General features: G+C 37.4%; 2 protein-coding genes across 8 annotated transcripts in view; one reads left to right on the top strand and one right to left on the bottom strand.

The window, feature by feature from the left end:
* Positions 1-4,148, bottom strand: part of LOC145248017 (RNA-binding protein 28-like) — a 104,455-nt gene extending 100,307 nt beyond the window's left edge. The window contains exon 1 of the mRNA XM_080109711.1: positions 3,790-4,148. Coding sequence (XP_079965837.1) covers positions 3,790-3,898 — 109 coding nt within the window. The 5' untranslated portion in view covers positions 3,899-4,148. The remainder of the gene's footprint in view (positions 1-3,789) is intronic.
* Positions 4,149-4,194: 46 nt separating this feature from the next.
* LOC145248020 (centrosomal protein of 290 kDa-like) overlaps positions 4,195-26,172 on the top strand; it is a 116,569-nt gene continuing 94,591 nt past the window's right edge. For 4 of the 7 annotated variants that reach the window (XM_080109725.1, XM_080109726.1, XM_080109724.1 and 1 more), the window contains exons 1-3: positions 4,195-4,556; positions 15,937-16,037; positions 24,535-24,676. In XM_080109725.1, coding sequence (XP_079965851.1) covers positions 15,948-16,037; positions 24,535-24,676 — 232 coding nt within the window. In that variant the 5' untranslated portion in view covers positions 4,195-4,556; positions 15,937-15,947. Of the gene's footprint in view, positions 4,557-15,936; positions 16,038-24,534; positions 24,677-26,172 lie in introns of those variants that run through there. The other 3 variants (XM_080109728.1, XM_080109730.1, XM_080109729.1) reach the window with 3 other exon arrangements.

Genomic DNA, 26,172 nt, shown 5'->3' with positions numbered 1-26,172 from the left:
TGCGAGAGGGTGGTGATGCCGATTTTTCTACCACTGCTGGAGTCTCTGCAACCTCTTCCATATGCCTGCTCTCAGGTATTAAACTTTCCTCAGGACTGTCGGGTGTGCTGGAAACTTCAGGTGTGCCGAAACTCTCAAGATTCTTTGCAGCATTATCTGCTTGTATCTCAGGCGTAAGTTCCACTGCTACTGGTGATGAGAGTTTCACAAGCTGGTCCACATGCCTCCTTACTAGCCCTCTACCGGTTTCCACTTCAAAATTCACTGCTCCCAACTGTCTAGTAATGGTACCTTCAATCCATCGCTGAGTAGATCCATAGTTACGCACAAGCACAGGATCGGCTATTTTAAATTCATGGAGCGGCACCATTACCTTGCTCCCCCTTTCCATTTTATTTTTTACATCCATAGCCTTGTACGTGTCTGGCTTTGCCAAATGAAACGCTGTTCGTAACTGCCGTTTGAACATCAGCTCGGCAGGAGAAACCCCAGTTGATAAGTTTGGAGTTATTCTATAAGTAAATAAAAATCGGTTCACCTTGGTTTCAAGTGTTGCCTTGCCGTCTGTATTCATCCTTTTAAGCGCTTCCTTGAAGGTGCGTACACTGCGTTCTGCTAGCCCATTCGAGGAAGGATGGTAAGGAGCTGTGAAAATGTGCCGAATTGCATTAGCATTCATGAATGCTTTGAATTCTTCACTTGTAAAACAGGGACCGTTGTCGCTCACAATTAATACCGGTAGTCCATGAGTTGCGAAGATCCCTCTCAATTTTTCAATTGTGGTCATAGTAGAAGATGATTTTGTAATGCAAACTTCAGTCCACTTTGAATGAGCATCCACTACTATCAAAAACATGTGCCCCAAAAATGGACCCGCATAATCTAAGTGGACTCTCTCCCATGGTGAACTTGGATATTCCCAGCAATGAATGGGAGCCTTGCCGGGATTGCTTTGATAATGTAAGCAGGTTCCACAAGCTTTACCGGCTCTCTCAATATCTGCATCAAGATTTGGCCACCACACATAGCTGCGAGCAAGGGCCTTCATTCGTACGATCCCTATGTGTGTCTGATGTAATTGCTGCAACACTTTTGTTCTGAGTATAGCCGGAATTACTACTCTACTCCCCCATAATACGGTACCATCTTCACATGTCAACTCTGTCCGTTTGTTGAAGTAGGGCTTCATTGCCGTGTCTGGAATACACGTACTCCAGCCATTCAGGATGTATTCGTACACCCGACTCAAAGTAGGGTCTCTTCTTGTCTCTAATCTTACTGCCCCCACAGTAACTGGAGCATCAACCAAGTTCATCATGTGTATCCTGTTAGAATTAGGTGTGACATCTTGCTCCTGCACACTGATTGGAAGACGACTGAGGCAATCTGCATTTCCATTAAGGGACCCGGCACGATACTCCAACCTGTAATTATAGGCAGCCAGAAATATGGCCCAGCGTTGAACTCTGGCAGCAGCAAGAGAAGGGATCGGCTTGTTTTCAGCAAACAACCCCAATAACGGTTTGTGGTCAGTGAACAACGTAAAATTATTCCCATACAGATATTGGTGCAACTTTTTTACTGCAAAGACTAGGGCCAGCCCCTCCTCAATGTGCGCATAATTCCGTTCTGCCTCAGACAGCGTTTGTGATACGTAGCATACTGGTTTCTCCCTTCCATCTTCCATTTTGTGAGCCATTACAGCTCCCAGTCCATAGGGAGAAGCATCTACTTGCACCAGAATCGGTCTAGATGGATCAAAATGAGTTAAAAGAGGTGCAGAACACAGCATTTTCTTTGTTTCTTCAAAAGCCCTGGTTTGTTCAGCACCCCATACCCAGGGAGCACCCTTCCTCATTAAGTTGTGAAGCGGTTCAAGTATAGTTGATAAGTTTGGCAAATGACTATGATAATAGTTAAGTGCCCCTAGATAGGCTCTTAATTCTGTGATGTTTTGCGGTCGAGGTGCCTCTGTCATGGCGGCTACTTTGTCTGGAAGAGGCGCTATGCCTTCCTTACTAATTCTGAAACCCAGATATGTCACTTCAGGAAGGAGAAACACTCACTTACTTCTCTTTAATTTTAATCCGGCCTTATCTAGAGCAGCAAATACACTGTATAAATTCTTCAGATGACTACTGTCATCACTACCTGAAACCAGGATGTCATCCACACGCACCTTGCAAAAAGGAATGTTCTTCAATCTTTTGTCCATCTCCCTTTGAAAAATCCCTGTAGCACTGTGTACCCCAAATTGTAGTCTGGTGGGCTGGTATAATCCTTGGTGAGTGTTTACTGTTAGCAGTTCCTGGGTTTCTGCATCCAATTCCAGCTGCTGATAGGCATGGCTCAAGTCGAGCTTGCTAAATTTTTGACCCCCTTTCAAAGTAGCAAATATATCTTCTGTCCGAGGAAGAGGGTAATAGTCACATGGTGATGCCCGGTTTACTGTTTGTTTGTAATCTCCACAGATCCGGATGCCTTCATTATTATTTTTGGCAACTGGTACAATGGGGGCAGCCCACCTAGAGTATTCCACTCTTTTGTAAATTCCCTGGTTTTCCAAGCGATCTAGCTCCTTTTCCACATCCGCTTTTATGGCATAAGGTACTGGTCTTGCCTGACAAAATTTGGGACTCACCGTTTTATCAATGGGTATTTTGACCTTAAAATCCTTTAAACACCCCATTTCTTCACTGAACAGCGAATCAAATTCTTTTAAAAGCCTTTCCAACCTCGAAGGGGAATCTTCCTGGTATAAAGGAAACATGCTTCTCCAATCCAGCTTTATCTTATTCAACCAGTTGCGGCCAAGAAGTGTCGGTACATTACCTTTCACCACCAGCAAAGGTAGTCGATGCTTTAACCCTTCCTGGATTACTTCCACGTCTGCGGTCCCATGTGGTTTCACTAATTCACCAGTGTACGTTCTCAACTTGACATGGCTTTCCTTTAGATCACGAACTTGGCCAATTTTATTGAATTTTTCTAGGCTCATTACTGTGCATGCAGCTCCAGTGTCCACTTCCATAACCACTTTCTCTTGATTAATTAGCAGTTCCACTAATACTGGTGGTGTCCGCAGGTTAGCAACTGTGTGCAAGTCTAGCCTTTCCATATTTATTTCCATTTCTTCACAACAATTTTCCTCCACATTGTTCACCATCCTGCTTTCCTTACCTCTTTTTTCGGAGTTAGGAGGCCTGCTCTCTTCTTGCCTACACTTCCGACGAGTATGCCCTATTCGCCTGCATTTAAAACATTCCTTGTTTTTAAACTGGCACTTGTCCGCTTGGTGGCCAGTGCTTCCACAACGATAACACTCTCGTTTTAATGGTAACCTGTGTACGGACGTTTCACTTCCACTCGTCTGTGCTCCCAACATCAACTTGGAATATTTCCTTGCCGATTCCATAGACACTGCTATTTCAATGGCCTTGTGCAAAGTTAGCATTCTTTCGCCCAGCAAGCGCTCCTGTATCTTCTCATCTTTCACTCCCACAACCAAACGATCACGTATGTGTTCATTTACTTTTTCTTCAAAGTTGCAATGTTCCGACATTTTTCTCAGTGTGGCCACATATTCACTAATGGACTCACCTTCTTGTTTGTCTCTCGTGTTGAATAAGAAACGTTCATGTATCTCGTTGGGGGCCGGCCTGATGTGCCTCTCCATCAGAATACATAGTTCTTCAAATGTTTTCTGCTCTGGCCTGTTTTCGGCTAAACCCCTGAGAATAGCATAATTTTTTGCCCCAATAACCGACAAAAATATTGCACGTTTCTTACCTTCATTCAACACATCATTGGCAGTAAAAAAAAACTTTACTCTCTCAATATAGTGCGACCATTCTTCTTCCGCACTATTCCATTCTCCAATGGTGCCTAATAAAGCCATTTTTATCCGCTACTCGGCAACTTTTCCTCATTCGATTTGTTGTGGGTGTTCGCTTTTAATTTTAAATTGTCTTGTTACTCCTCCGCATTATTCGTTCTTCGTCGCCAATTGAAGTATATCAACATTAACAATGCATAATGAATAAAAATGCACAAGACAAAATAACATTATAGATAGATCGTAGGGAAAGATCGTCTCCCGGTCCTTTTATTTACTAAAGAAAAAGATTTCAAGACTGTCGCGCCCTCTAGTGGTAGTTCATTGAAGTGCAAGGGAGATAATCCGTAGTTCATTGAAGTGCAAGGGAGATAATCCTGTCCAATATATTACAAGGATAATAACTTTTGAAGAGGAAATAATTGGTGAAGCTTTCGTCGAATTATTGTGTTTTTATAGAATTAGTATTTGAATTGTCTTTGTTTATGACGTCACGAGAGAAAATGTGACATCAACATGATTAAAAAAAAAAAAAACATAAAAAAATACGTAATTTGCAGTAGTGTCTTTTCTTGTTTTGGTCAGTTTTATTTTTGGCAAACCCTGACCGTTTCTTTTTGGGGAGCTAGATATCTCCCACATTAAACCAAACCGACCTTGTGTTGAATCTAGTCCTCGTGACAAGGCAATAAATATATACACACCACCTTTTCAAATCTAAGTAAGTATCATCATCATCATCATCATCATCATCATCATCATCATCATCTGTTTAACATCAGTATTAGATGCATTAACTCACGGCGGAGTCAACTCTTATAGGATGTCAGATCAGTAGGATAACCAATTTATAATCGGGATTTATCAATTTTGGTAATCCGGAAGAAAGAGAGAGCCTGTTTCCTCCGTTTGCCTATAGGTGGCGTTAATGTCTGTCCACCCAGTTACGGAAGCACAAAATGTATATAATGGCACCCTTGAAATAAAAATAAATGTTTTTGTTATATTTTAATTTTAAACATGTTTTTTTTTTTTTTTTTTTTCTGGAAACATAATTAAGTTTTATTTTTTTTAAAACATATTTACGTTTTTTTTTTTGTTTTTGCAAACATTTAAGTTTTATTTTTCAAACATATTTACGTTTTGTTGCTTGTTTATTTTCAAACATTTACGTTTTTTTCCGTTTTTCATATTTATTTGTTGTTGTTGTTGTTGTTGTTGTTGTTGTTGTTTGTTTGTTTGTTTGTTTGTTTGTTTGTTTGTTTTGGAAGCATTTACATTTCTTTTTTGTTTTTCCAAACACATTTCAAACATATGTTGCGGACCAGGATATAAAATACCCTGACTCGCTACAAGAAAAAATAATGAAACGAATTGAATGAAGAAAACAAAGGACTCAAATGCTGGAATAAAATAAACATGTTGTTTATTTTCTGTTGAGAAATGAAAGTCTTCGATGTACACATGTTCATTCAGCCGTTGACGACTACGCGTGTGGAAGGAAAGGGAGAATGCAATAGAGAAATGCGAAGTGGCAAGCCGATCTGTAGAAAGGAACGCCGCGCACATGTCTGTGTCGATGGGCCAAAGCGAAGGGGAGATAGAGTGAGAAAAGTCGATCCAGTTCATGGTGAGAGGAAGTGTATAAAGTGTGCTTGTGCTTGCCCCACATTACAGTAGCAGGGAAAGTGACGTTAGAGTGTGTGGTCGGTTCATTGACTAAGCAGCTCAAATGCTGGTCCAGACGAAAAAAGGGAAGTTAACAGGTTTTGTTGACTTTTATACTGGAGTTAGTGTTCTGGGTGTGCATGTCTGGTTTTCACTTAAAAGGAAGTGACGTCACAGCTCGGGAGTGTGTGTGTGCATGAATGTGAGTGTGTGTATGAGGCTGTGTATATGCGTGTGTGTGTGTGTGTGCGTATGTGCGTGCGTACATGTGGGTGTGTATATGTGAGGGAAAACATGTTCGAAAAGATATTTAGGTTTTTTTTTTTGTTTTTGCAAACATATTTAAGTTTTGTTTTTCCAAATATTTACTTTTTGTTGCTTGTTTATTTTCAAACATTTACGTTTTTTTTTTTGTTTGTTTGTTTTTTGTTTTTACGTTTCTAAGGAATACTCAAGAAAACACATATTACTTAGAGGTAAAATGTTATCAACAATTGCATCCATTATGTGGTTTGGCAAGGGTTAATTGACGGCAAAAGCTCGTAATAGATGGCGCATGTTTACAAAATAAAAAATTTAAAAAAACTATATTTGAAAAAAAAAATAACAAAAACAAAAAAATATGTTTGCAAAAAAAGAAAAAACGTAAATGTGTTTGGAAAAACAAAAAAGAAACGTAAATGTTTCCAAAACAAACAACAACAACAAAAACAAATATGAAAAATGAAAAAAAACGTAAATGTTTGAAAATAAACAAGCAACAAAACGTAAATATGTTTGAAAAAAAAAAAAAATAAAACTTAAACATGTTTGCAAAAAAAAAAAAAAAAAAAAAACATGTTTAAAATTAAAATATAACAAAAACATTTATTTTTATTTCAAGGGTGCGATTATATACATTTTGTGTTTTCATAACTGGGTGGACAGACATTAACGCCACCTATAGGCAAACGGAGGAAACAGGCTGTCTCTTTCTTCCAGATTACCTCAATTTTTAGGGCTGTGATTGTGCGTGTGTACAATTTTATTGAAGTCGAAAGTAGGAGTGTATCTGTGAGACCATTAAAAGTAAATTCAATGGAATCGTCGATTAATAGAAAGGTTTCACCAATCCACATTCTTAAAAAAAAATTTTTTAAATAAAATCCTGAAAATAACAACACTTGACAAAGAACACGAAATCGCCGAATTAACATAAAATAAACAACATTTATTTACATGAGTGTTTTCTTGTATTGAATGTTTATAATGAAAGATTAATAAAGGGAAGATTTTATGAGAATAGCACGAGGCTTTAAGCTACTGATTTTTTTTATGGTAAGAGTGCAGCAGAAGAGCTTAAAGGCCATGTGGCTATTTTTGAGAGAAACAGTTCATAAATCATATAAGCGAATACATGTCTGTGTATGTTTATATCGTAATAGTAGTTCATATCATAATAGTAGTTCGAAATAAAATTGTTTAAAAGAAGATTTGAGTCCTTGTTATATGTGGTAACTTTTCACGATGAGTATTGAAGAAAAAGACCAGTTCTTTTTTATGTCTAAATAGATAGTCTCCTCAAGCACGTGCTGTTGTTGAGAATTTGGAAAGAAAACTGATTTAATTTTTAATTGGCAAATCTTTATATACAGGCCTTCTCGAACGTTCCAGCCTGTTTACTGTATATATATATAGTTTATTTTCTTGAAAAAAATGTATACAAATACAACAATTCAATACAACAAACTTAGGCACAAGGCCCTATAAGAAATTGGGGAGGGGAAGGGTACATAGTCTTTGTGACTATAGTAAATTTGTGAGGATGATGACTTTGGAGTCTTACTCTTGACTGGCAACATTTACCACAATACCTCATTCACTCTGTGGATCCTAATCTAACTAATAAATCCCCAGCATTTTGAAAAAACATATTTACGATTTGTAAAAATTATCTGTATGTTTGTGTATGCATTTTTTTTTTAAATAAAAATGTGTGCGTGTGTGTGTGTGTATGATAAAAAAGTTCAATTTCATTTAATAAAAAGTTTGTGAATTTAATATAGAACAGTTCGTGGAGTGGGGAAGCTAAGAAAAAGTTCATGGCAAAATAAAGTGTAAAAACCTACTGGATTGCTAGTATGGACCCCCCCCCCCTCCTGAAGCTAGTCTAAGTGATCAGACCTCCTACTGTTTTCTGGGGAAGTAAACAAGCGGGAAGATCCCTATTGAGCATTGGGGAGAAATCTTATCAGGAGTGGGAGAAAATAAAGCAGGGGGACGGGTAGGTGAGTGGTGATCAGAAATAAAGAGTAAATGCAAGGGTATGGGCAAACTCAGAGGTACTCTAATACCAAAAAACAAAACAGGAGCAGGATCTCCGCGAGCCTTTCCTAGTCTCACACAAAAATACGCGTTCACATTTCAAGCTATGTTACTTGTCATATACATATACGCACAGAAACATATGCGCCCACGTCCACACACGCACATATATCCTCGTTTGCGTACATACACTCACATTCACGTGTATACACACACACGCTAACGCGCACATGTACGCACAGATGGACAACGTCACTTCCCCTTTCAAAGGAAATCCACACATGTGCAAAAGACCACCGGAAACAATTATAAAAGCAAGAGGCAAGCTGTTTCCAGCCCTTTTTTGACTTAGCTCTCGAGCTGAGCGGTTGTCGGACCATTCGCCCCCCCCCCCCCTGTCAGGGCGCCCGCGTGCGCATCACGTCCCTTGCTACTATGTAGGGGGCATGAGCTAACAGACAGTATGTACACTTTATACGCTTTCTCTCTCCATGAACTGGATTGACATTCTCACTCTTTCTCTCTCTATCTACTACTTGTGCCAGAGAACACCACCGCGTAGCTGACAGCTAACATGGCACACAGTTTAACTGATGTCAACTCTCTATCTTTTTCTTTGTTTACACGCTGGACTATCATTCCAATTTCCACTACATTACTCACTTTTCTTCCCACGTGCGAACAAACGATAGTGACCCGAACGTGAGATGAACACACATTTCCTTTTTTCTTCTATACTACCAATCCCACAACAAACGATGGTTACACCAGCGCGGACATGAACACGTGTTATATCTAAAACATTCATTCTTCCAACAGTAAATAAACGACACGTTTATCTATTCCAGCAATTGAGTCTTTGTTTCCTTCTTTCCATCCGTTTCATTATTTTCTTTTGTAACGGGATTAGGATTTATATGTCCTAGTCCTCTACAGATCTCATTTATACCACCAGTCAAGAGTCTCTTTAATTTTCTAAAGCTAACCTAGTGGACCCAGCTAACCGAAGGACCCAGCACTGCCCGTACCATGCTTAAGGAGGGAACACGTATTCAAACTTGGCTCATTGACAGATGCACAAACTAGTGTTGTGCACCCACCTCTTATTAAAGTCCACTCTAGGCAACCTCCTCCAATCGCATCTGATCTTTACTTTAAGAAAATGTTTAAAGTAAACGATCAGATCCTGATCCGGAACAGATGTCCCTTAATAGACCAACTTGAGGCGTGTGATCCAAATGACCATTCGCGCTAGTGCTAGGATCGCCAGGAAAACCATTTTTTCCTCCCTGGGGAATGGCGGCTCCATGTTGTACACAAAATGTTTTTCATTGAGAGCAAACAGGCGCTCGGCATCGATGACGTACTCTAATAGGATCTGGAGCCGGCGTCAACGAAAAAAGGCATGGCCGACACATATGACCTTGCATTCGTCACATCAACGACACCAGACCAGTGTCTCTTCTTTGTATATGTTGAGTTCGTCAAAGAGGGGCAGTGCATTCCGGACCAGTGCCAGATAAGGGAAAATTCCGAGTTAGTCAGAAAATCCCGTCCCGGCGCCCAACTCCACTGAGAGCGGATCTCCTCCCTTGACCATCGTATCCGCCTACCAAGAGGATCCTTTGCGGTGCCCTCCACTAACTCCTGATAAAGTCTCTTCTTAGGCTCTTCCAAAGCTCTTAGTATGGCTTGGCATTCGGCAAAGAACTTGTGTTCCCCCTTTGGTCTACGACGACCTTTTACCGAACGAGTTCTCAACCACAGGGACCCAAGGAGCGTTCTCCTCTAGTGAACGACCCAGGAAAGCCAATCTCTCTGCGTTTTTGTGACACAAGAGACTGGGTAGTCCCAGGCCTCCCTCGCTCGGACTCTGAACACAAATCTCTCTGCAGACATAGTGCTTACCCTCGTCCTAAAGAAGTGAGTTGAGGTGCTTTTGTAAGTAGGTAGGCATCCTGCAGGGAGAGGAAGTACAGACAATCGGTAAAGGATGAGCAGAAAGACATATGTAGCACATGCCTCTGCTCGACCCTTCAAGGACAATTTCCTTTGGATCCAAGTCTTGACCGATGATTTGACCTTTCTCTGTACTTCTGACCAATTTTTCTCCAGCTGAAGTCCTGGTCCAAACCAGACACCAAGAATAGGGACCGGCCCATTGGTCCAGCTGAAGATGCCTGGAAGCGAATTTATTCTTGTCCAGGCCCCCAACTGCAGGCCGACAGACTTGCTGTGGTTGAAAACGGCCCTTGTTACTTCTTCGTATCGAGCGAGCGCCTCGGTGACCGCTTGAACGTCTGTGGGGCAAGACATGAACACGGTGACATCATTGGCGAATGCGGAAACCCTGGCTCGTGTGCCTCCAGGTAAAGCAATTCCGCACAGGACTGGTGTAGCTGCCTTGTCCCTTACCTTGCGAAGGAGGGGTCCCAACGCCAGAATGTACAACAGAGGTGACAGCGGGCAACCTTGACGCACCGACTGAGAGATGGCAAATGACTCTGACAGCTTACCATTGATCTGCACTGCTACCGTCGGCCTATCATACAGGACAAAGATCCACTTGCGGAAGTCCAGATTAAAACCGGCAGCCTCTAGCACAGATCCCAAGAACCGATGGTCGACCCTATCGAACGCCTTGGACTGATCTAAACTGATCAGCGCGGCTTTGGTGTCGTCTTCTATTCCCTCTATGATCATGCGAATCAAATGAAGATTTTCCTGAATTGATCTCCCCTTCACAGCATAGCTCTGGTCCGGTTCGATCAAGTCAGTGATGACAACCTGCAAGCGATTCGCAAGAATCTTTGCCAAAATCATTAATTCTATGTTTAGCAGAGTCAAGGGCCTAAAATCATCAAAGTTTTCTGCTCCACCATGCTGTTGACCTTTCCTCAGCAATGTGATCACTCCTTTAGTCGTCTGTCCAGGGACAGAACCCTGAGCAAACCAATGATTGAACACATCCTTCAGAATAGGGACCAACATGGGCGACAACCTCAAGTAGAATTCGTAGGGTAGACCATCAAGCCCCCAGGACTTGTTGCAGCCGACCTCCGCAATTAAAGAGGGAGGACTAGACCATTCCTACCAGAGGGAGGTAGAAACAAAGAAATTTAGTAACAACAGAAGAGAGAAAGTGGGTACTTGTACGTAAGAAAGCGTAACATAGTTCGTTTTGTTTTATGTGTGCAGTGATCGCATCACAACATCATGTTATTACGCGTTCTTCATACGCGTGGTCGTTGAAGCTGTGATCGCTATGAAATGTTCCTGCTGGGGATTTTTTCCAGCTGGTCATAGCAGTTGCTACAAGTTTTCTAGAAATCGATTTTCAGACTAATCTATCTCCGACTAGATCTTTAATTATTCCTCTTTCTCTCAATTGTATCTCATTATCTACCATGTTTTCCTCTCTGCTAAACAAATTCTGCTACCTCAATTGTTCTACTAATCTCATCCATTCTTTCAACATGATCATACGATTCAGATATCCTGTTCTGCACACCGATGACTTCTCTGATTGATAATTAGTGACTTCTTTGAGTAGTTTATTTTCATTTAATGTTTTCACATATACTTATCAGGTTAAGAAGGCGGTGCATGTTTAAATCAAATAAAATGACAAATCAAATAAAATAAAATTTGTATCAAATAACATGACAAGCTCATTCAAACTAAGCTATGTTAACGTTTACTGATACCAAATTAAAAATAAAAATATAAGCCCAGTGGTTTCATGTTTAAGTTTAGTAGAAAACGTGTTGAATTATTATTACTTTTAATTATTATTAATTGTATTTTTAAAAAGTTGGTTTTATTTCATACTATAGCATTTTTTTATTTCAATAAATAATCGATTATTCTAACATATAAAGATATCTGGTTAAATTTTCAAAGTCAGACCCAAATAGCAATTCGTTTGATATAGCGATACTTAATTCGAACTAGCCTACTTTCTTTTGTTTTTTCCTACTACTATGTTATTGGCATGAACATATTTTATTTTGCTTCATTTATTCTTTACTTGTTGAAATGAATTAAAGGGAAAATAATCATCTGCTAAGTTTTCTCTCTCTTACATAATGTGATGCTGTAGTATGGTGACTGAATCACAAAGTGATTCCCATAAAGGCTAAAAAGCAAATGGTTTGAATAGCTAACCCTCTGTTACAAAGAGAGAGAGAGAGAGAGAGAGAGAGAGAGATGTTACAGAGAGAGAGAGAGAGAGAGAGAGAGAGAGAGGTGAGTAAACGTGGAGGTAGACACGTTTACCAGAACCGAAGGTCAGCTGACCAGATTACGTATGAGTGACGTGGTTGGCTCGATCGGTGAGATTTGATTTGGGCTTTGAAGAAGACGGACGGTTTTTCCGTTGTCTCCCCCTCTTAACTGGGGAGGGGGGAGACGAACGCTGACGTGTGTAGAAGAAGAACCCACACAAGCAGATTTCACTTCCAGCTTCTGCAGGACCTCTGGGGAAAGTGAAATAAAAACTATAAAACCCATTCATCGTCTTGGAGTGATAAATCTTCGTAAAACAGGTATCAAGTCTCCCTCCAGGATGAGAAATTTCCAGATGGTCCAACATCGAAGAAGCAGAGGTAGGTTCTGAAAATACATGTCACACACACGATTCCCTTTATGATAATCAAACACACAACAATTTATATTAGAGACAATCATACGCACACGGAATATTTTTATGTTATACCCACAAGCGTAAATGGCGCCCCACAGTGATAACCCTAGTGAGAACTCGATGATAACCAATATATAACATATTCAATTTGATGCCGTAATTGACCAGACCACCTAGCAAGGGTGGGTTTAAAAGGAAAAAAAGAAGAAAAAAAAGGACTTCGGTTGCCACAGGGAAAAAAAGAAAGAAAAAAAGAGGACAAGAAAAACAATAAAATGTATGGAAAAAAAAAAAGAAAAAGAAAGAACAGTAGAAAAAAATACAAATCAACACACACACAACGTAGGGTCCCTTAAAACACTAGGCGAATTTGAAAAATAATTAAGAAAAAAAAAAGAAAAAAAAAGAAAAGCAATACACACGTACAACCTTTTCACGAAGAAAGAAAAGGAAGAAATACAGACACACAGATGTAAAACTTTATATATAGAAAATAGTTAAAAAAAAAATGTTTATCGTATTAGGAATTAGCTTGTTATGAACGAAGAAAAATATCACTTAATGTCAAAATTAGAAGGGAAAAACAAAGAATGGCCTTATTCTGTAAATTTTTAACAACTACCAGTGAGAAAACCAGAAAAAAAAAAAAAAAAAAGAAATAGAACATATGACTGTAGTAAGTGTGCGTCAGGAATGAGGCTTTACCAAAAGATAAACACGTCAATCACAAATATGTGTTATGAATATTTTTGTTGCATTTTTAAACTGTGAACTAAGTGTAACTTTTAATGAAAAACAATATGTACTTTTGATGAAAAACAATGGATAGGTTCTGAAATGTGATTTTTTTTCCTTTTTTTTTTCACTAATTATACGATTTTTTTTTTCTTAGGAATTTTTTTTCTAACATGGACAATTTTAGTTCCATCGAGTGTTAGGATTGTCTGAGATTTTATAAGTGAGTCGTTTTATTTTATTTTAGAAACGACTATGTATTTTAATTGTAAATGTCTAGGTATTTTTTGTAAACGACTGTGATTTTTCTTTAATTTTGAATTCTGTGGAATGGTAAAAGATGATGCACTATGCAGCCGACCTAGTTGATGACGTGGTCAAATGGGTTTCCACGAATCTGTGTTTTGTTAATTGGAATTTTGTTATTAGTAAGATGGGACTTTGTGATTGCTTATAGGATATTTTTGTATTTTTTAATTTATTATTTTTATGTAATTGATGTGTTGTCAAACGGTATTGGCAGAATTTTCTTGTTCTTTGACATGTATTTTTTTTTCGCAGAATGGGGAGGTGGAATCTTTGCTTGTGGGGTCTATTGAAAGAATGATTAATAAAAGAAAGAACGTGTTGTTAATTAATTAATAATCATAATAGTAATAATAAAATAGGGAAAAAGAGAAAGAAATAAGATTTAAACAGTGTAATAAATAATAATAAATAAAAAAAAAAAAAGTTTCGGAAGAGTCAAAGGTTCAGCGGTATTAATTTCAATTTTCGAAAAGTAGAATAAATGTTCTATTCGACATGAGTGACGTTTTGACCACATAAGTAACGTAGAAAAAAAAAAGGATAAATATAGGGTTAAATAAACTATATGAAGAAATGAAAGAAAAAGTGGGGCGTGAATGGAATTTAATTTCTGTGGCAAGCATGTTAGAATTTTGGAGAGGTGTTGAATTACATGGGTAGTTATTAATTTCATTATTCTCGAGAAGTGATTCGAATTTTTATTTTTTTTTATCGTGATTTCTATTGATTTTGAGTAGAATCAACATGGAGTAACTTTGAGTACTTCATGTGTGGAAATCCGATGTTTTCCGTGAAGCTATGTGTCTTCAAGGCAGGTGTTGGGCTTACCGACTTTGGAAAAAAAAAGAAGTTTTTTCTGACATAGCAGTAAACGGAATGTATTCTGTCCAGCGTGAGCGGATCTAGTTGTAATCAACTTCAGAGAGCAAATGAAATGCCCTCTGACATGGTGTAAGGGGCAGAGGGGGTGCAATGGCTGACGTGGCCATTATGTGACGAATCGCTCAAGAGAAGATGAATGAAATATGTATACAAGTACTGAGGAAAATAGAAGGCTACCCACCATATGGAATGTTAAGAGGTTTTTTGTTTCCCACAAAATACTAGTAATAAGAGTAGGCTTATAATGAATGGGATAAGGCTTGGGATGGAAAATTTTTTTTGTGTGTGCTACCTATGGGAAGAAAAGCTGATCTGTAAAGCCAAGGACGATGATAGTCCGTTTTGAAGAGGCAGATGGACCTCGATTTTATTATTCGGTTGATTGCCGAGAATTTATCGATCACGCGTAATGTCGACGGGAGTAAAGGATGCACCTGAAATTCTTATTTAAATTATGAAGAGACCATGGGGTCACAGGGAGTTGTTGACCTTCGAGGGTGCAAGGATTAGCGCCACATGGTATTATTTGTTGATATTATTTTGCTTAGTATATTGAATAAAGGTATGACAGTTTTCTTTGCCAGTGGGGTGAGCATATATATCCCATTCTTAGTAAATGTGGGAAGTAGAAAATGTATGCCTTCGCCATACATTTTGATAAAAAAGGGGGGAAGGAATGTTACAGAGAGAGAGAGAGAGAGAGAGAGAGATGTTACAGAGAGAGAAAGAGGGAGGGAGAGAGAGAGAGAGAGAGAGAGAGAGGTGAGTAAACGTGGAGGTAGACACGTTTACCAGAACCGAAGGTCAGCTGACCAGATTACGTATGAGTGACGTGGTTGGCTTGATCGGTGAGATTTGATTTGGGCTTTGAAGAAGATGGACGGTTTTTCCGTTGTCTCCCCTTCTTAACTGGGGAGGGGGGAGACGAACGCTGACGTGTGTAGACGAAGAACCCACACAAGCAGATTTCACTTCCAGCTTCTGCAGGACCTCTGGGGAAAGTGAAATGAAAACTATAAAACCCATTCATCGTCTTGGAGTGATAAATCTTCGTAAAACAGGTATCAAGTCTCCCTCCAGGATGAGAAATTTCCAGATGGTCCAACATCGAAGAAGCAGAGGTAGGTTCTGAAAATACATGTCACACACACGATTCCCTTTATGATAATCAAACACACAACAATTTATATTAGAGACAATCATACGCACACGGAATATTTTTATGTTATACCCACAAGCGTAAATGGCGCCCCACAGTGATAACCCTAGTGAGAACTCGATGATAACCAATATATAACACCTCTTTCTTTTTCAGCTTCATTAGAATTTGCTTTCTTCGTCACTTTCAAAAGCAAGTAAGTTTCGCAGGAAAGTGTTAAGTATTTTCAACTAATAAAAATCGTTTCAAACCCCTCCCCAATATGACACATATATGTGCAAATAATAAGCCATAAGAAGATGCATGATTTTATATTAAAAAAAAAAACATATTGAAAAACTGATACAATAAATTACTTTGATGTTTTACTTTTTTTATTCATATATTTTTTACCGGCAGAAATTGCAGACATGGAATCTGTCAATTTGGATCAGATTTTAAACGCAGATGAAGAAGCCTTAAAGGAAAAACAGAATGTATTTTTTGAATATTTGAAAACTGTAAGTTTATATAATTTTAGTGAATGTACTTACAACCTGAGGGATATTCAACACTAGAAACTAGAAACTCTGAAATAAACGATTACCTTGCTGCAAAAAACAACAGCAACAATGGCAAAAATAACAGCAATAACATGGAGAAAATTCTCAAATAAAAAATGTAAAAAACTTTTTATATGCACTAACCACAGAACCCAGTTCCTTAAAGAAACCAATGGTGCCATTCATAGACACCCAGCCGTTTTGTATTTATTTATGGGAAATACATGTAAAAGTTTTTTTTTATATTTTTGCCTGAGGATTTTCTTCTAGAAGTGATTTGATGGTTACATTCTAATGAATGAAAGATTTTATTAATTATGTTTATTCCAAGTTGTTTGTTTTGCATGAACACTTGTCAGGCTACATTGATTTATTTTTTAATTCGTCAAGAAAAAATAAATAAAGACTTATGAATTGAAATTTAAAATATGATTGCCTACATATGAAAGTAGGCATGAAACCCTGAACAAATTTGAATTTCTCAAATTTTTGTATGGAAGAAAGCATTATTTATCATCTAGGGACTATATTTCTGATAGGTCATTCTTCTTAGAAGACAGGAGACTATTTGGAAAAGGTTCTTTCAAAGTGTTCATCGATTTTGTAGAAATTGTTAAAGTTTTTTATTGTTGAATGAATGAATATAACAACTGTTTTCTTTAATTTATTCGTAATTTATTTTTGTATATAATTTTGCTATTATTACTATTATTATCAAGACAAGAAAAAATTTGGCAATGTTTGGTATGTTCCACATTATAAGTAGTGTAGCTAAGTTGTATCAGAAGAGGAAAGGCAGTAGAAGAGGATTGATAAGTGTAAAAGATTGTGTTAGAGCCGATGTTCAAAGTTGTGGCCAAGCGTATGGTGACAAGCAAAAAGAATAGACAACACAGGATTAAGATTTGAACGAACTCAACAATTTATTTTCGAATAAATAACACAGAATAATAACGAGCTGTCCTTGGGGTGAAGATGGCAGATTGTTGTTAGTTGTTGTTATTGTTGTTATAAGGCACGACGAAACCTTCGTTTGTAATAGTAGTAGCCGCAGTGCTGGTCTGGTTATAATCCTGTGTCAATAGCGATAGTTGTTGTTAGAAGGCGCGATGAAACCTTCGTTTGTAATAGTAGTAGCAGCAGTGCTGGTTATAATCCTGTGTCAATAGCGATAGTTGTTGTTGTTAGAAGGCGCGACGAAACCTTTGTTGGTAATGGTAGTAGCAACAGTGATGGTTATAATCCTGTGTCAATAGCGATAGTTGTTGTTGTTAGAAGGTGCGACGAAGCCTTCGTTTGTAATAGTAGTAGCAGCAGTGCTGGTGTCTGGTTATAATCCTGTGTCAATGGCGATAGTTGTTGTTAGAAGGCGCGACGAAGCCTTCGTTTGTTATAGTAGTAGCAGCAGTGCTGGTTATAATCGTGTGTCAATAGCGATAGTTGTTGTTGTTAGAAGGCGCGACGAAGCCTTCGTTGGTAATGGTAGTAGCAGCAGTGATGGTTATAATCCTGTGTCAATAGCGATAGTTGTTGTTGTTAGAAGGTGCGACGAAGCCTTCGTTGGTAATGGTAGTAGCAGCAGTAATGGTTATAATCCCGTGTCAATAGCGATAGTTGTTGTTGTTAGAAGGCGCGCCGAAGCCTTCGTTGTAGTAGTAGTAGCATTGGTCGCGACAGCCGTAGCGTTGTGGTGATGGCGAGGCTGGTGGTCCTTCTGCTGTCTTTTCCTTGGCTTCACTAAATATAGCAAGCACGCGGACGTAGTTGTAGACAAACGGTTAGTGATGAAGAAATTACCCCCATGTCGAGAAAACTGTGTTTCTTTTGAGTTGTTATTTTCGCTACGGTGTGTAAGGCATCTAAGCGTTCTGCCCGTAATTTTGTGGAGGTAACCATGATCATGTGCCTCGACTTTGGTGCCATGGTAGCGATCGTAGCGTGAATCCCTACGTAGTCAATTTCTCCCCAAAGCGGTCAGGAATCATGAAACTTGAGTGGTGGTCGTCACGGTGACACGTGGCAGACAGTATGACGGCGTCCTCAAGTCAAAACGAGATCTAAATCATAACATCATAACAAGTTGAAATGAGTGAAATCAAGGCTGAATATGAGAAACATATGAACAAAGAAAGGGCAGAGGAATTGGCTGGGAAAAAGATGCATGGAAAGTTCTTCCAGGATATAGCATCTGTGGTGGTTGAACGATCATGGTAATGGTTTAGAGCTGGGTATCTGGCTAAGAGCACAGAAGCCTTTGCGTGTACAGCACAAGAGCAGGCCCTAGGAACATGACTGTTCAAGGAAAGGATGTCGCTGAAGAATGCCAGATTTATGGAAAGGTTTCTGTGTCAGTTGCGCACCTTGCAGCAGAGCGTAGCAGATTGACTCAAAGAGAGTACCACAGAAGGCATGACTGTGTGAGGCTTAGGAAATACTAGATAGTTTGTAGGAAGATTAGAGTGAAGTGTACTAGGAAATAAAGCGAGAAGATGGCAATGTAAAGGTATGGTGGAACAAAAGTGTCATGATAATCAAGCAATTGAAACATAATCGTCCAGATTTGGTAGTTATTGACAAGGTCGTAGACTTGTCAGTGCACTGGGACAAGAATGTGATAGAGAAGGAGAACGAGAAGTATGGCAATTATGCTCCATTGACTTTGGAGGTAAGACATATGCACAGGGTTAAAACCCAAATAATCCTGATGGTAGTTGGTATAGTATCAAGTCGTCTAGAAGGGCATTTAAAAAAACTATGAATCTCCTGATGTGTTGGGCTGCCTTCAAACCTCTACTATTGTAGGTACCATTAAAATCCCAAGGAAAACCCTTGATCTTTGAAGCTCCTGGTTTAGAACCGGGATTGAGAGAGTATCCTATGAGAATGAATTTCATTTTTTTTAGGGAGATGACGATGACATCATCATCATCATCATCATCATCATCATCATCATCATTCAAAGAAAACAGCTTTCCATTGAATTTTTTTTACATTAATACCTTTTTATTAAAAACACCACAATCAAAAAAGTAGGCATTGTTTTAAATGGTAAAAAATTGAAAATAGGCATTCATATATAAGATTTCAATAAATTTAATCAAAAAAATCTTACTTAAATCTCAAAGTATTGTTGAGATTTTATAAAATACTAGCGAGGGGTACCCGGCGTTGCCTGGGTGTTTGTAGGTGTGTGTGAAAAAAAACAGGTGCCCACGAAAAAAAAAATGAAGCCTTTACGACACGCAGTTGGAAAATAGTAAAGTGTGAAAAAAAAAAACAGGTGCGCGTTTTTGATTGACGTGACGCCGATAGGTATTCAGCAGTTAGCATTTTGTGCGGGACAGTTTTTAATGAGGTCAATAAATCGGTTTGTTTGTTTTTAAAAACCCGCTCCCCCATCTGACATAACGAAGTCGACATTTGTTACATGATAAGGGCTGTCCCCTTTTCATGTAAGTATAAAAATAGAGAGATTTAGTTAAAATGAAAATGAAATAGAATAGACGAAATTCGAACCTCGTAAATTTGGTTTAGAAATAGATTACGAGAGAGAATTAGAAAATGGAATGTAAAACAAACGATTGTTTAGCTTAGAGATAAAATAGTTTCAAGAAAAGAATGCGCACTGTCAATTTTGTTATGAAAATTCAATTGAAAGAATGCAGCTACAAGATAATTTAATAAACATGTTTTTAACATATTGGAAATATAGGTTACTGAGAATATAGGTTAAAATTCCTTTTGTAAACAAAGGAAAAAGTTTTGGACACGCATGTCCAGAACACGTGAAAGAAGACACATGTTTTAACATGCATATGACGTCATGGAAAATGGGAAGTTCTAGATATAGTTAGAAACTTAGGAGAAACTGGAGGAGAAACAGAGAGAGAGTTTGAGGAGACGACAGTCCAGTTGGGATTCGAACGTCTAGAAGCGAGACGGTCACTTTTGAAACTTAGAATGTGAAGCTTTGAATCCTTGATGATGAAAACCACGGCCAGTTGTGAGAAGAAATAAACCCATCATGTGTTTTTATAAACGTCGTCTTTGTGTTGTAATTCTACCAAAAAGGTAAAGTGAAAATTGTTATTATATGTCTTGTATAAATGTGGTAAAATGTCTTTGCATACACATCTTACATACAATGTGAACACTAAGACTGTCTGAACAGTGAACACTGTCTCCTCACTCAAGAGCTTCTATTACATCTCTTAGTATGAACAATTTTAATATAAATAACAATCTCTTCATAACAGAAACAACGACATTCTTTATAAAACGAACAATCTCTCACAAAATCCCTCTCACAACAAACTCTCTCTAAGACTCTAAGACTCACTCTTAATAAGAAAACCCATATATAACAAACACGATTTGGTGCTCGGCAACCAATTTGCATCAACGATGCAAAACCAAACCTGGGGTATATACAATAAATACAATTTGGAGGCGTATTGACCTGACCACCCAGCAAGGGTGAGTTTAAAAAAAACAAAAAAAAAAAACAAACTTCGGTTACCATGGAAAAATAAAAAAAAGAAAAACAACGTTTTAAAAGGGTCCAAGATAATTAAAAAATAAATAAATAAATAATACCACGGAAAAAATATTACACGATCACAGAAATGCGAACAAAAAGAAAAAAAAAATTTGAACACACACGCACACAGAAAACTAAAGTTTACAAGAAAATATTAAAAAAGAAAAAAAAAGGCCGATATGCCGTAATGAATGATAAAAGAGATACGGTCAGTTAAAAAAAAAAAAACTACCCACGAATATTTCATTCATAAATAAAATAAAAACAAATAGAAAATAGGACAGTGTCATTCATAAAAATGTGTGTTGATGTCTGAATTGTTTAGAGAAACTGTCAATCATAATAAATAACAATTTAGTGTCAAAAGTCGAAAGTACATTTAAAATTCTCGAGTATTAAAAGAAAGAATGAATAAATAAATAAATAAAATAAAATACACTATAGAAAAAAGAAAGATGCAGAAATGAAAATCAAATTTATGCATTGTGTATAATTTTCGGCTTTTTAGTGTGTTTTAATTGTTCTGGTCTTTGAAAAAGGGACAATTTTTTGTTTTGTGTCAACGGACTTTTGAAATGTATAATGTAACGAATTTTTATTATTTTTTTTGTGTGTTTTGTTGCAAAATGTTTAAATGTATTAAGGTATTTTCTTTTGAAAATGTGTTTTAAACAACATTGTAAATTTATACTTAATGTAAATGTTATTGATTTTCACAGCAAGAATTCAAAGTTATCAGTAAATATACATTAGATTTAAACAGTCTAGGAGAAAATAAAACTAGTTAAGACGTATGGTTGGCTTACAGATTCAGTTAGAATTTTAGAAGAGGGACAAGAATTAAAATTACGTAAACGGGTATTTAGAGAGTTTTAGATGTGATAAGCCGTAAGAAAGATGCTTTTTTTTAGCATTTGTTTTTTTTTTGTTTTTTTTTAGAGATCCTATAATTTTTTTCCAAGAAAAGTGACTTGGTAGGGATTGATAAACATAAGATGTGCCCCTATTCGAAAAATTTGGGAACTTGGTTAATTAAGTGCTTAAAATAAGCTGGTTGCACGTAACGACTCCAAGCAAGTGGTAAGACTTGGCTTAATTAATAAACAGGCGTTGGAAAGAATACGAAAATTTTTAAGGGGACCAGTAAACCGATGATAGGTAGTCCCGAGGCAATCACATATAGCTTAATGAAGTAAGAGACAGGCAAAAATATGCTGTAGATTACGTAAGAAAGATATAACCTTGTATTTTTTTTTTTTAGAGACGCATGAATGTGGGATATATCTGCTGGATCTTGGAAGCTCTGGTGAGAGAAAAGAAAAATCACAAAAAAATCGGGAAATTAGATAGAATTTAGTGCGTAATTAAGGTGTTGTAGCGCAAAAGGTGTTAGTTAGTTAGGGGTGATATTTCTAAATCCTCGTCGAAGTTTCAAGAATCCAAGCAAGGAAATCCGAGTGAATCCGTATGAGAGAAAAAAGGTGTATCTTGATAGTTAAAGCCAACCAAGAAGATTGGTTATGAGCTTTGGTATGTTCCGTATAAGATAGTTATAAAATAAAAAACAAAGCCATACTTGATAAGACTAACCATGCGGAAAGAGACGATCAGGACACTTTTGGGACGAAGGGAGTCGTCCATTTCGAGGGAGGTGGAAACCTCTAGTCTGCGGCATATGGGTGGCTGGAAAGTAGCTGATGTGAATCATAGGTAAAGACCCTACACCCAAAAAGTAAATGCCAAGAAGATCAGAAAGGTTCTGATCTTATAAAAATATAATAATTGTGAAGTCGGCTGAGGAGGGCTGACTGAAAGAGATTTTTTCAGCCTGATCTTTCCTAACTGTGTGGTTGTGTAAATGTAGAAAAAAAATGTACTAAATTTAAAAATGCATACATTTTTTTTTGTGAAATATGGAAGGGAGGGATGTTACATGATAAGGGCTGTCCCCTTTTCATGTAAGTATAAAAATAGAGAGATTTAGTTAAAATGAAAATGAAATGGAATAGACGAAATTCGAACCTCGTAAATTAGGTTTAGAAATAGATTACAAGAGAGAATTAGAAAATGGAATGTAAAACAAACGATTGTTTAGCTTAGAGATAAAATAGTTTCAAGAAAAGAATGTGCACTGTCAATTTTGTTATGAAAATTCAATTGAAAGAATGCAGCTACAAGATAATTTAATAAACATGTTTTTAACATATTGGAAATATAGGTTACTGAGAATATAGGTTAAAATTCCTTTTGTAAACAAAGGAAAAAGTTTTGGACACGCATGTCCAGAACACGTGAAAGAAGACACATGTTTTAACATGCATATGACGTCATGGAAAATGGGAAGTTCTAGATATAGTTAGAAACTTAGGAGAAACTGGAGGAGAAACAGAGAGAGAGTTTGAGGAGACGACAGTCCAGTTGGGATTCGAACGTCTAGAAGCGAGACGGTCACTTTTGAAACTTAGAATGTGAAGCTTTGAATCCTTGATGATGAAAACCACGGCCGGTTGTGAGAAGAAATAAACCCATCATGTGTTTTTATAAACGTCGTCTTTGTGTTGTAATTCTACCAAAAAGGTAAAGTGAAAATTGTTATTATATGTCTTGTATAAATGTGGTAAAATGTCTTTACATACACGTCTCGACATCTCAATGTGAATTCTACATCTCATATCTACACTTCTAAGTATGAACATTTTAATATAAATAGGAATCTCTTCATAAAACGAACAATCTCTTACACAGCATCCCTCTTAATAAAATTCTCTCTCTCTCTCTAAGACTCTCTTTTAATGAAACCCCTATACAACACATTGACCAAACGTTCACTGGCTCTGGGCCTGTGATTAGAGTCGAGTTTCGCTTTTTTTTATACCGAAAACTGAATGTAACTCATGCCAATGCGGGAAATGTGGAATAATTAACGTTTGAAAGTCAATAAAATTAAATAAACAGGCGAGCTCCATGGTTAAGTGTGAGATATTACAATTTATGGATGATATAAAAGATTTTAAGAAGTTGCGAAGTGAGCGAGCGCTTCTCTGAAAGAAGCCTTTTGTGGACATCGAGGAAAAGCGTACATACATACATACATACATTTTCGCTTTTATATATATAGATAATGTCTTACATTTAAAGTGCCATCCCATCCATATTGATGAGATCTTTTGATGCTCACACCTATGCGTTGATTATTCATTGGTGAAATGTCACATTTATGAATGGAGGTACATTTTTACTGAAAAATAGCCATTTTTTCTAAAGAAGTTGTAGCTGGAGTGTTTCGTTTCAAAAATGTGGAACATGATGAGAGCCAGCTTCATTTTTGGATATGTGAGCATGAGCTGAAATAGCTATAAAAGTAGTGGAGCATTTAAAGCATCCCCCCCCAACTCATACACACACATACACACACACATTCATACACATACACTCACATTCATACACACACACTCACATAAACATGCATAAATATATATGCATATATGTTCAGCAGATGTGAACGAGTCATAGTTTCAGTTGCTATAAAATAGCAGCTCAGCGAAAGCCATATAAATTGAAACTTTCACTTCTTATTATTGAACGATTTTAGAATGGATATAGACTGATTTATTACTAGATAATAAACCCAAACTAATCCTATATATAAATTGTGTGTGTGTGTGTGTGTGTGTGTGTGTGTGTGTGTGTGTGTAGTGTCTTAGAGGTTTATGTAAAATTAATTGTCTGTTTTCAAAATAGAATATAAAATTTAGTTTTTAATTCATAGAAGTTCATTACAGTTTAGTTAACATAAATTATATAATCTTCATGATATATGTAAAAATAATTCATGGCAAACTCTTTCAATTTTTTTAAATTACGGAAAGAATCTGAATAAGCATTACTAACGGTGTTGCTTCCTTTAAACGACAGTTTAATTCAGAAGAAGTGAACAGTATCAATGACTTCAGGAGAATATTTGAAGCTATGCAAAAAGTTGTTCGATTCAGAGATCAACAACAGGAAGAAGAGATCAACACATTAAAGGAAAAACTGAAAATATATCAGGAAGCAGGTATGTCATTCTAATTGATTATATCTTGTTCTAGTTAATCATAGAAATATCAAGATGATGGCATATCTTTCTAATTGATGATATCTCATTTTACTGAATCATAGAAATATCAGAATGCAGGTATGTTATTCTTATTGATTATATCTCATTCTCATTAATTATAGAAATATCCTTGCATCCTGGTATTTTTATGATTAATAATAATACCATATAATCAATTAGAATGAATTACCAGTATCCTGACATTTCTATGATTTTTTTTCAAGGTAGTCACCACTTATCAAAGCCTAGAGGCCACTTGAGGATAAGGTAAATGAATGTAAATTGGTAGTGTAATAATTGTTAATGGTGTAGATTGGGTAGAATTTGGATTATTTAAGGGGACGGTTCAACAAGAACTTGTTTATATTGGTCTTAAAAACTACTATATTGTAATTGGCTGGGAAGCAGACCAATGGAACAGTGTTCCACATGCGGGCAGTTCTAGGAAAGAAGCTTTGTTCATCAAATCTGTGTTTAGAATTAGGCAAAGATAGAGAGTGGGGGGAAATTGTGGATAATGGTTGCAACTAGTCGAGTGTTTTTTATGAAAGTTAGGCAAGGGGGACCATAGATTGCAGCTCAGATGAGCACTTGCCATAAAAATAACAGTAGAGCAGAGACATGCTAGCAATGTCTCTTCTGTGGGAAAGAGGTTGTAGGGAAGAGAAAAGAACATCATCTACGAGGTTTTGAAGCCGGTTTTGAACTCTATCAAGGTAAGATGGGGCGCACCGAGCAGCTCCTGCCCAAATATGGCAATAGTACTTCATTTTAGAGCATACCTGGCTCTTATACAGATAGAGAATTGCACTGGCAGTAACTGGACTACTGGAGCAGTAGAATGATCCAACCATTTTTCCAGCGATCTTGGCAACAGATTTGATGCATGTGTTCCATTTGAGATCAGGAGTGAAGGTCAGCCCCAAATGCTTGTCAAAACATTGTGCATCCTCAAGACGAGAGCCATTCATTTCAATTGGGGCCAGATGGAGGTCAGAGCGATTATGATGAAAAGAGAGGAGCTTGGTTTTAAATGCATAAAAATTAACCATTGCTCCAATTGCTCAAGATCAGAAGAGAGAAAATCAGAAAATCTTGGTCATTGCTGGCATTTGACGTGTTGCCATAGATGGTAATACTATCTGCATAAATGTCTATGAATGATCTAAGAATTTGATTTGATAGATCATTGGTGAAAATCAAGAAAAGAGTTGGAATGCCAGCATTGATACTATGAGGTTCTGATTTCTGCCCATCAATGACTACTCTTATGAGCCTATCAGAGAGAAAGTATTTAATAATTGAGAAGACATTTATAGCCATGGAATAGCTGGCAACCTTGTGAATTATTTCCATCAGTGAGAAATGCCATCCTAATTTAGTACATCACATTCTAATTTATAATAAAGATATCAGAATGCAGGTATATCATTCTAATTGATTATATGTTATTA

Source organism: Euprymna scolopes, chromosome 26 (assembly GCF_053919585.1).
Source record: "Euprymna scolopes isolate OS-2025 chromosome 26, ASM5391958v1, whole genome shotgun sequence".
NCBI lineage: Eukaryota > Metazoa > Mollusca > Cephalopoda > Sepiida > Sepiolidae > Euprymna > Euprymna scolopes.
The sequence above is the reverse complement of the archived record's forward strand: the minus strand, read 5'-3'. Positions and strand labels throughout refer to the sequence as shown.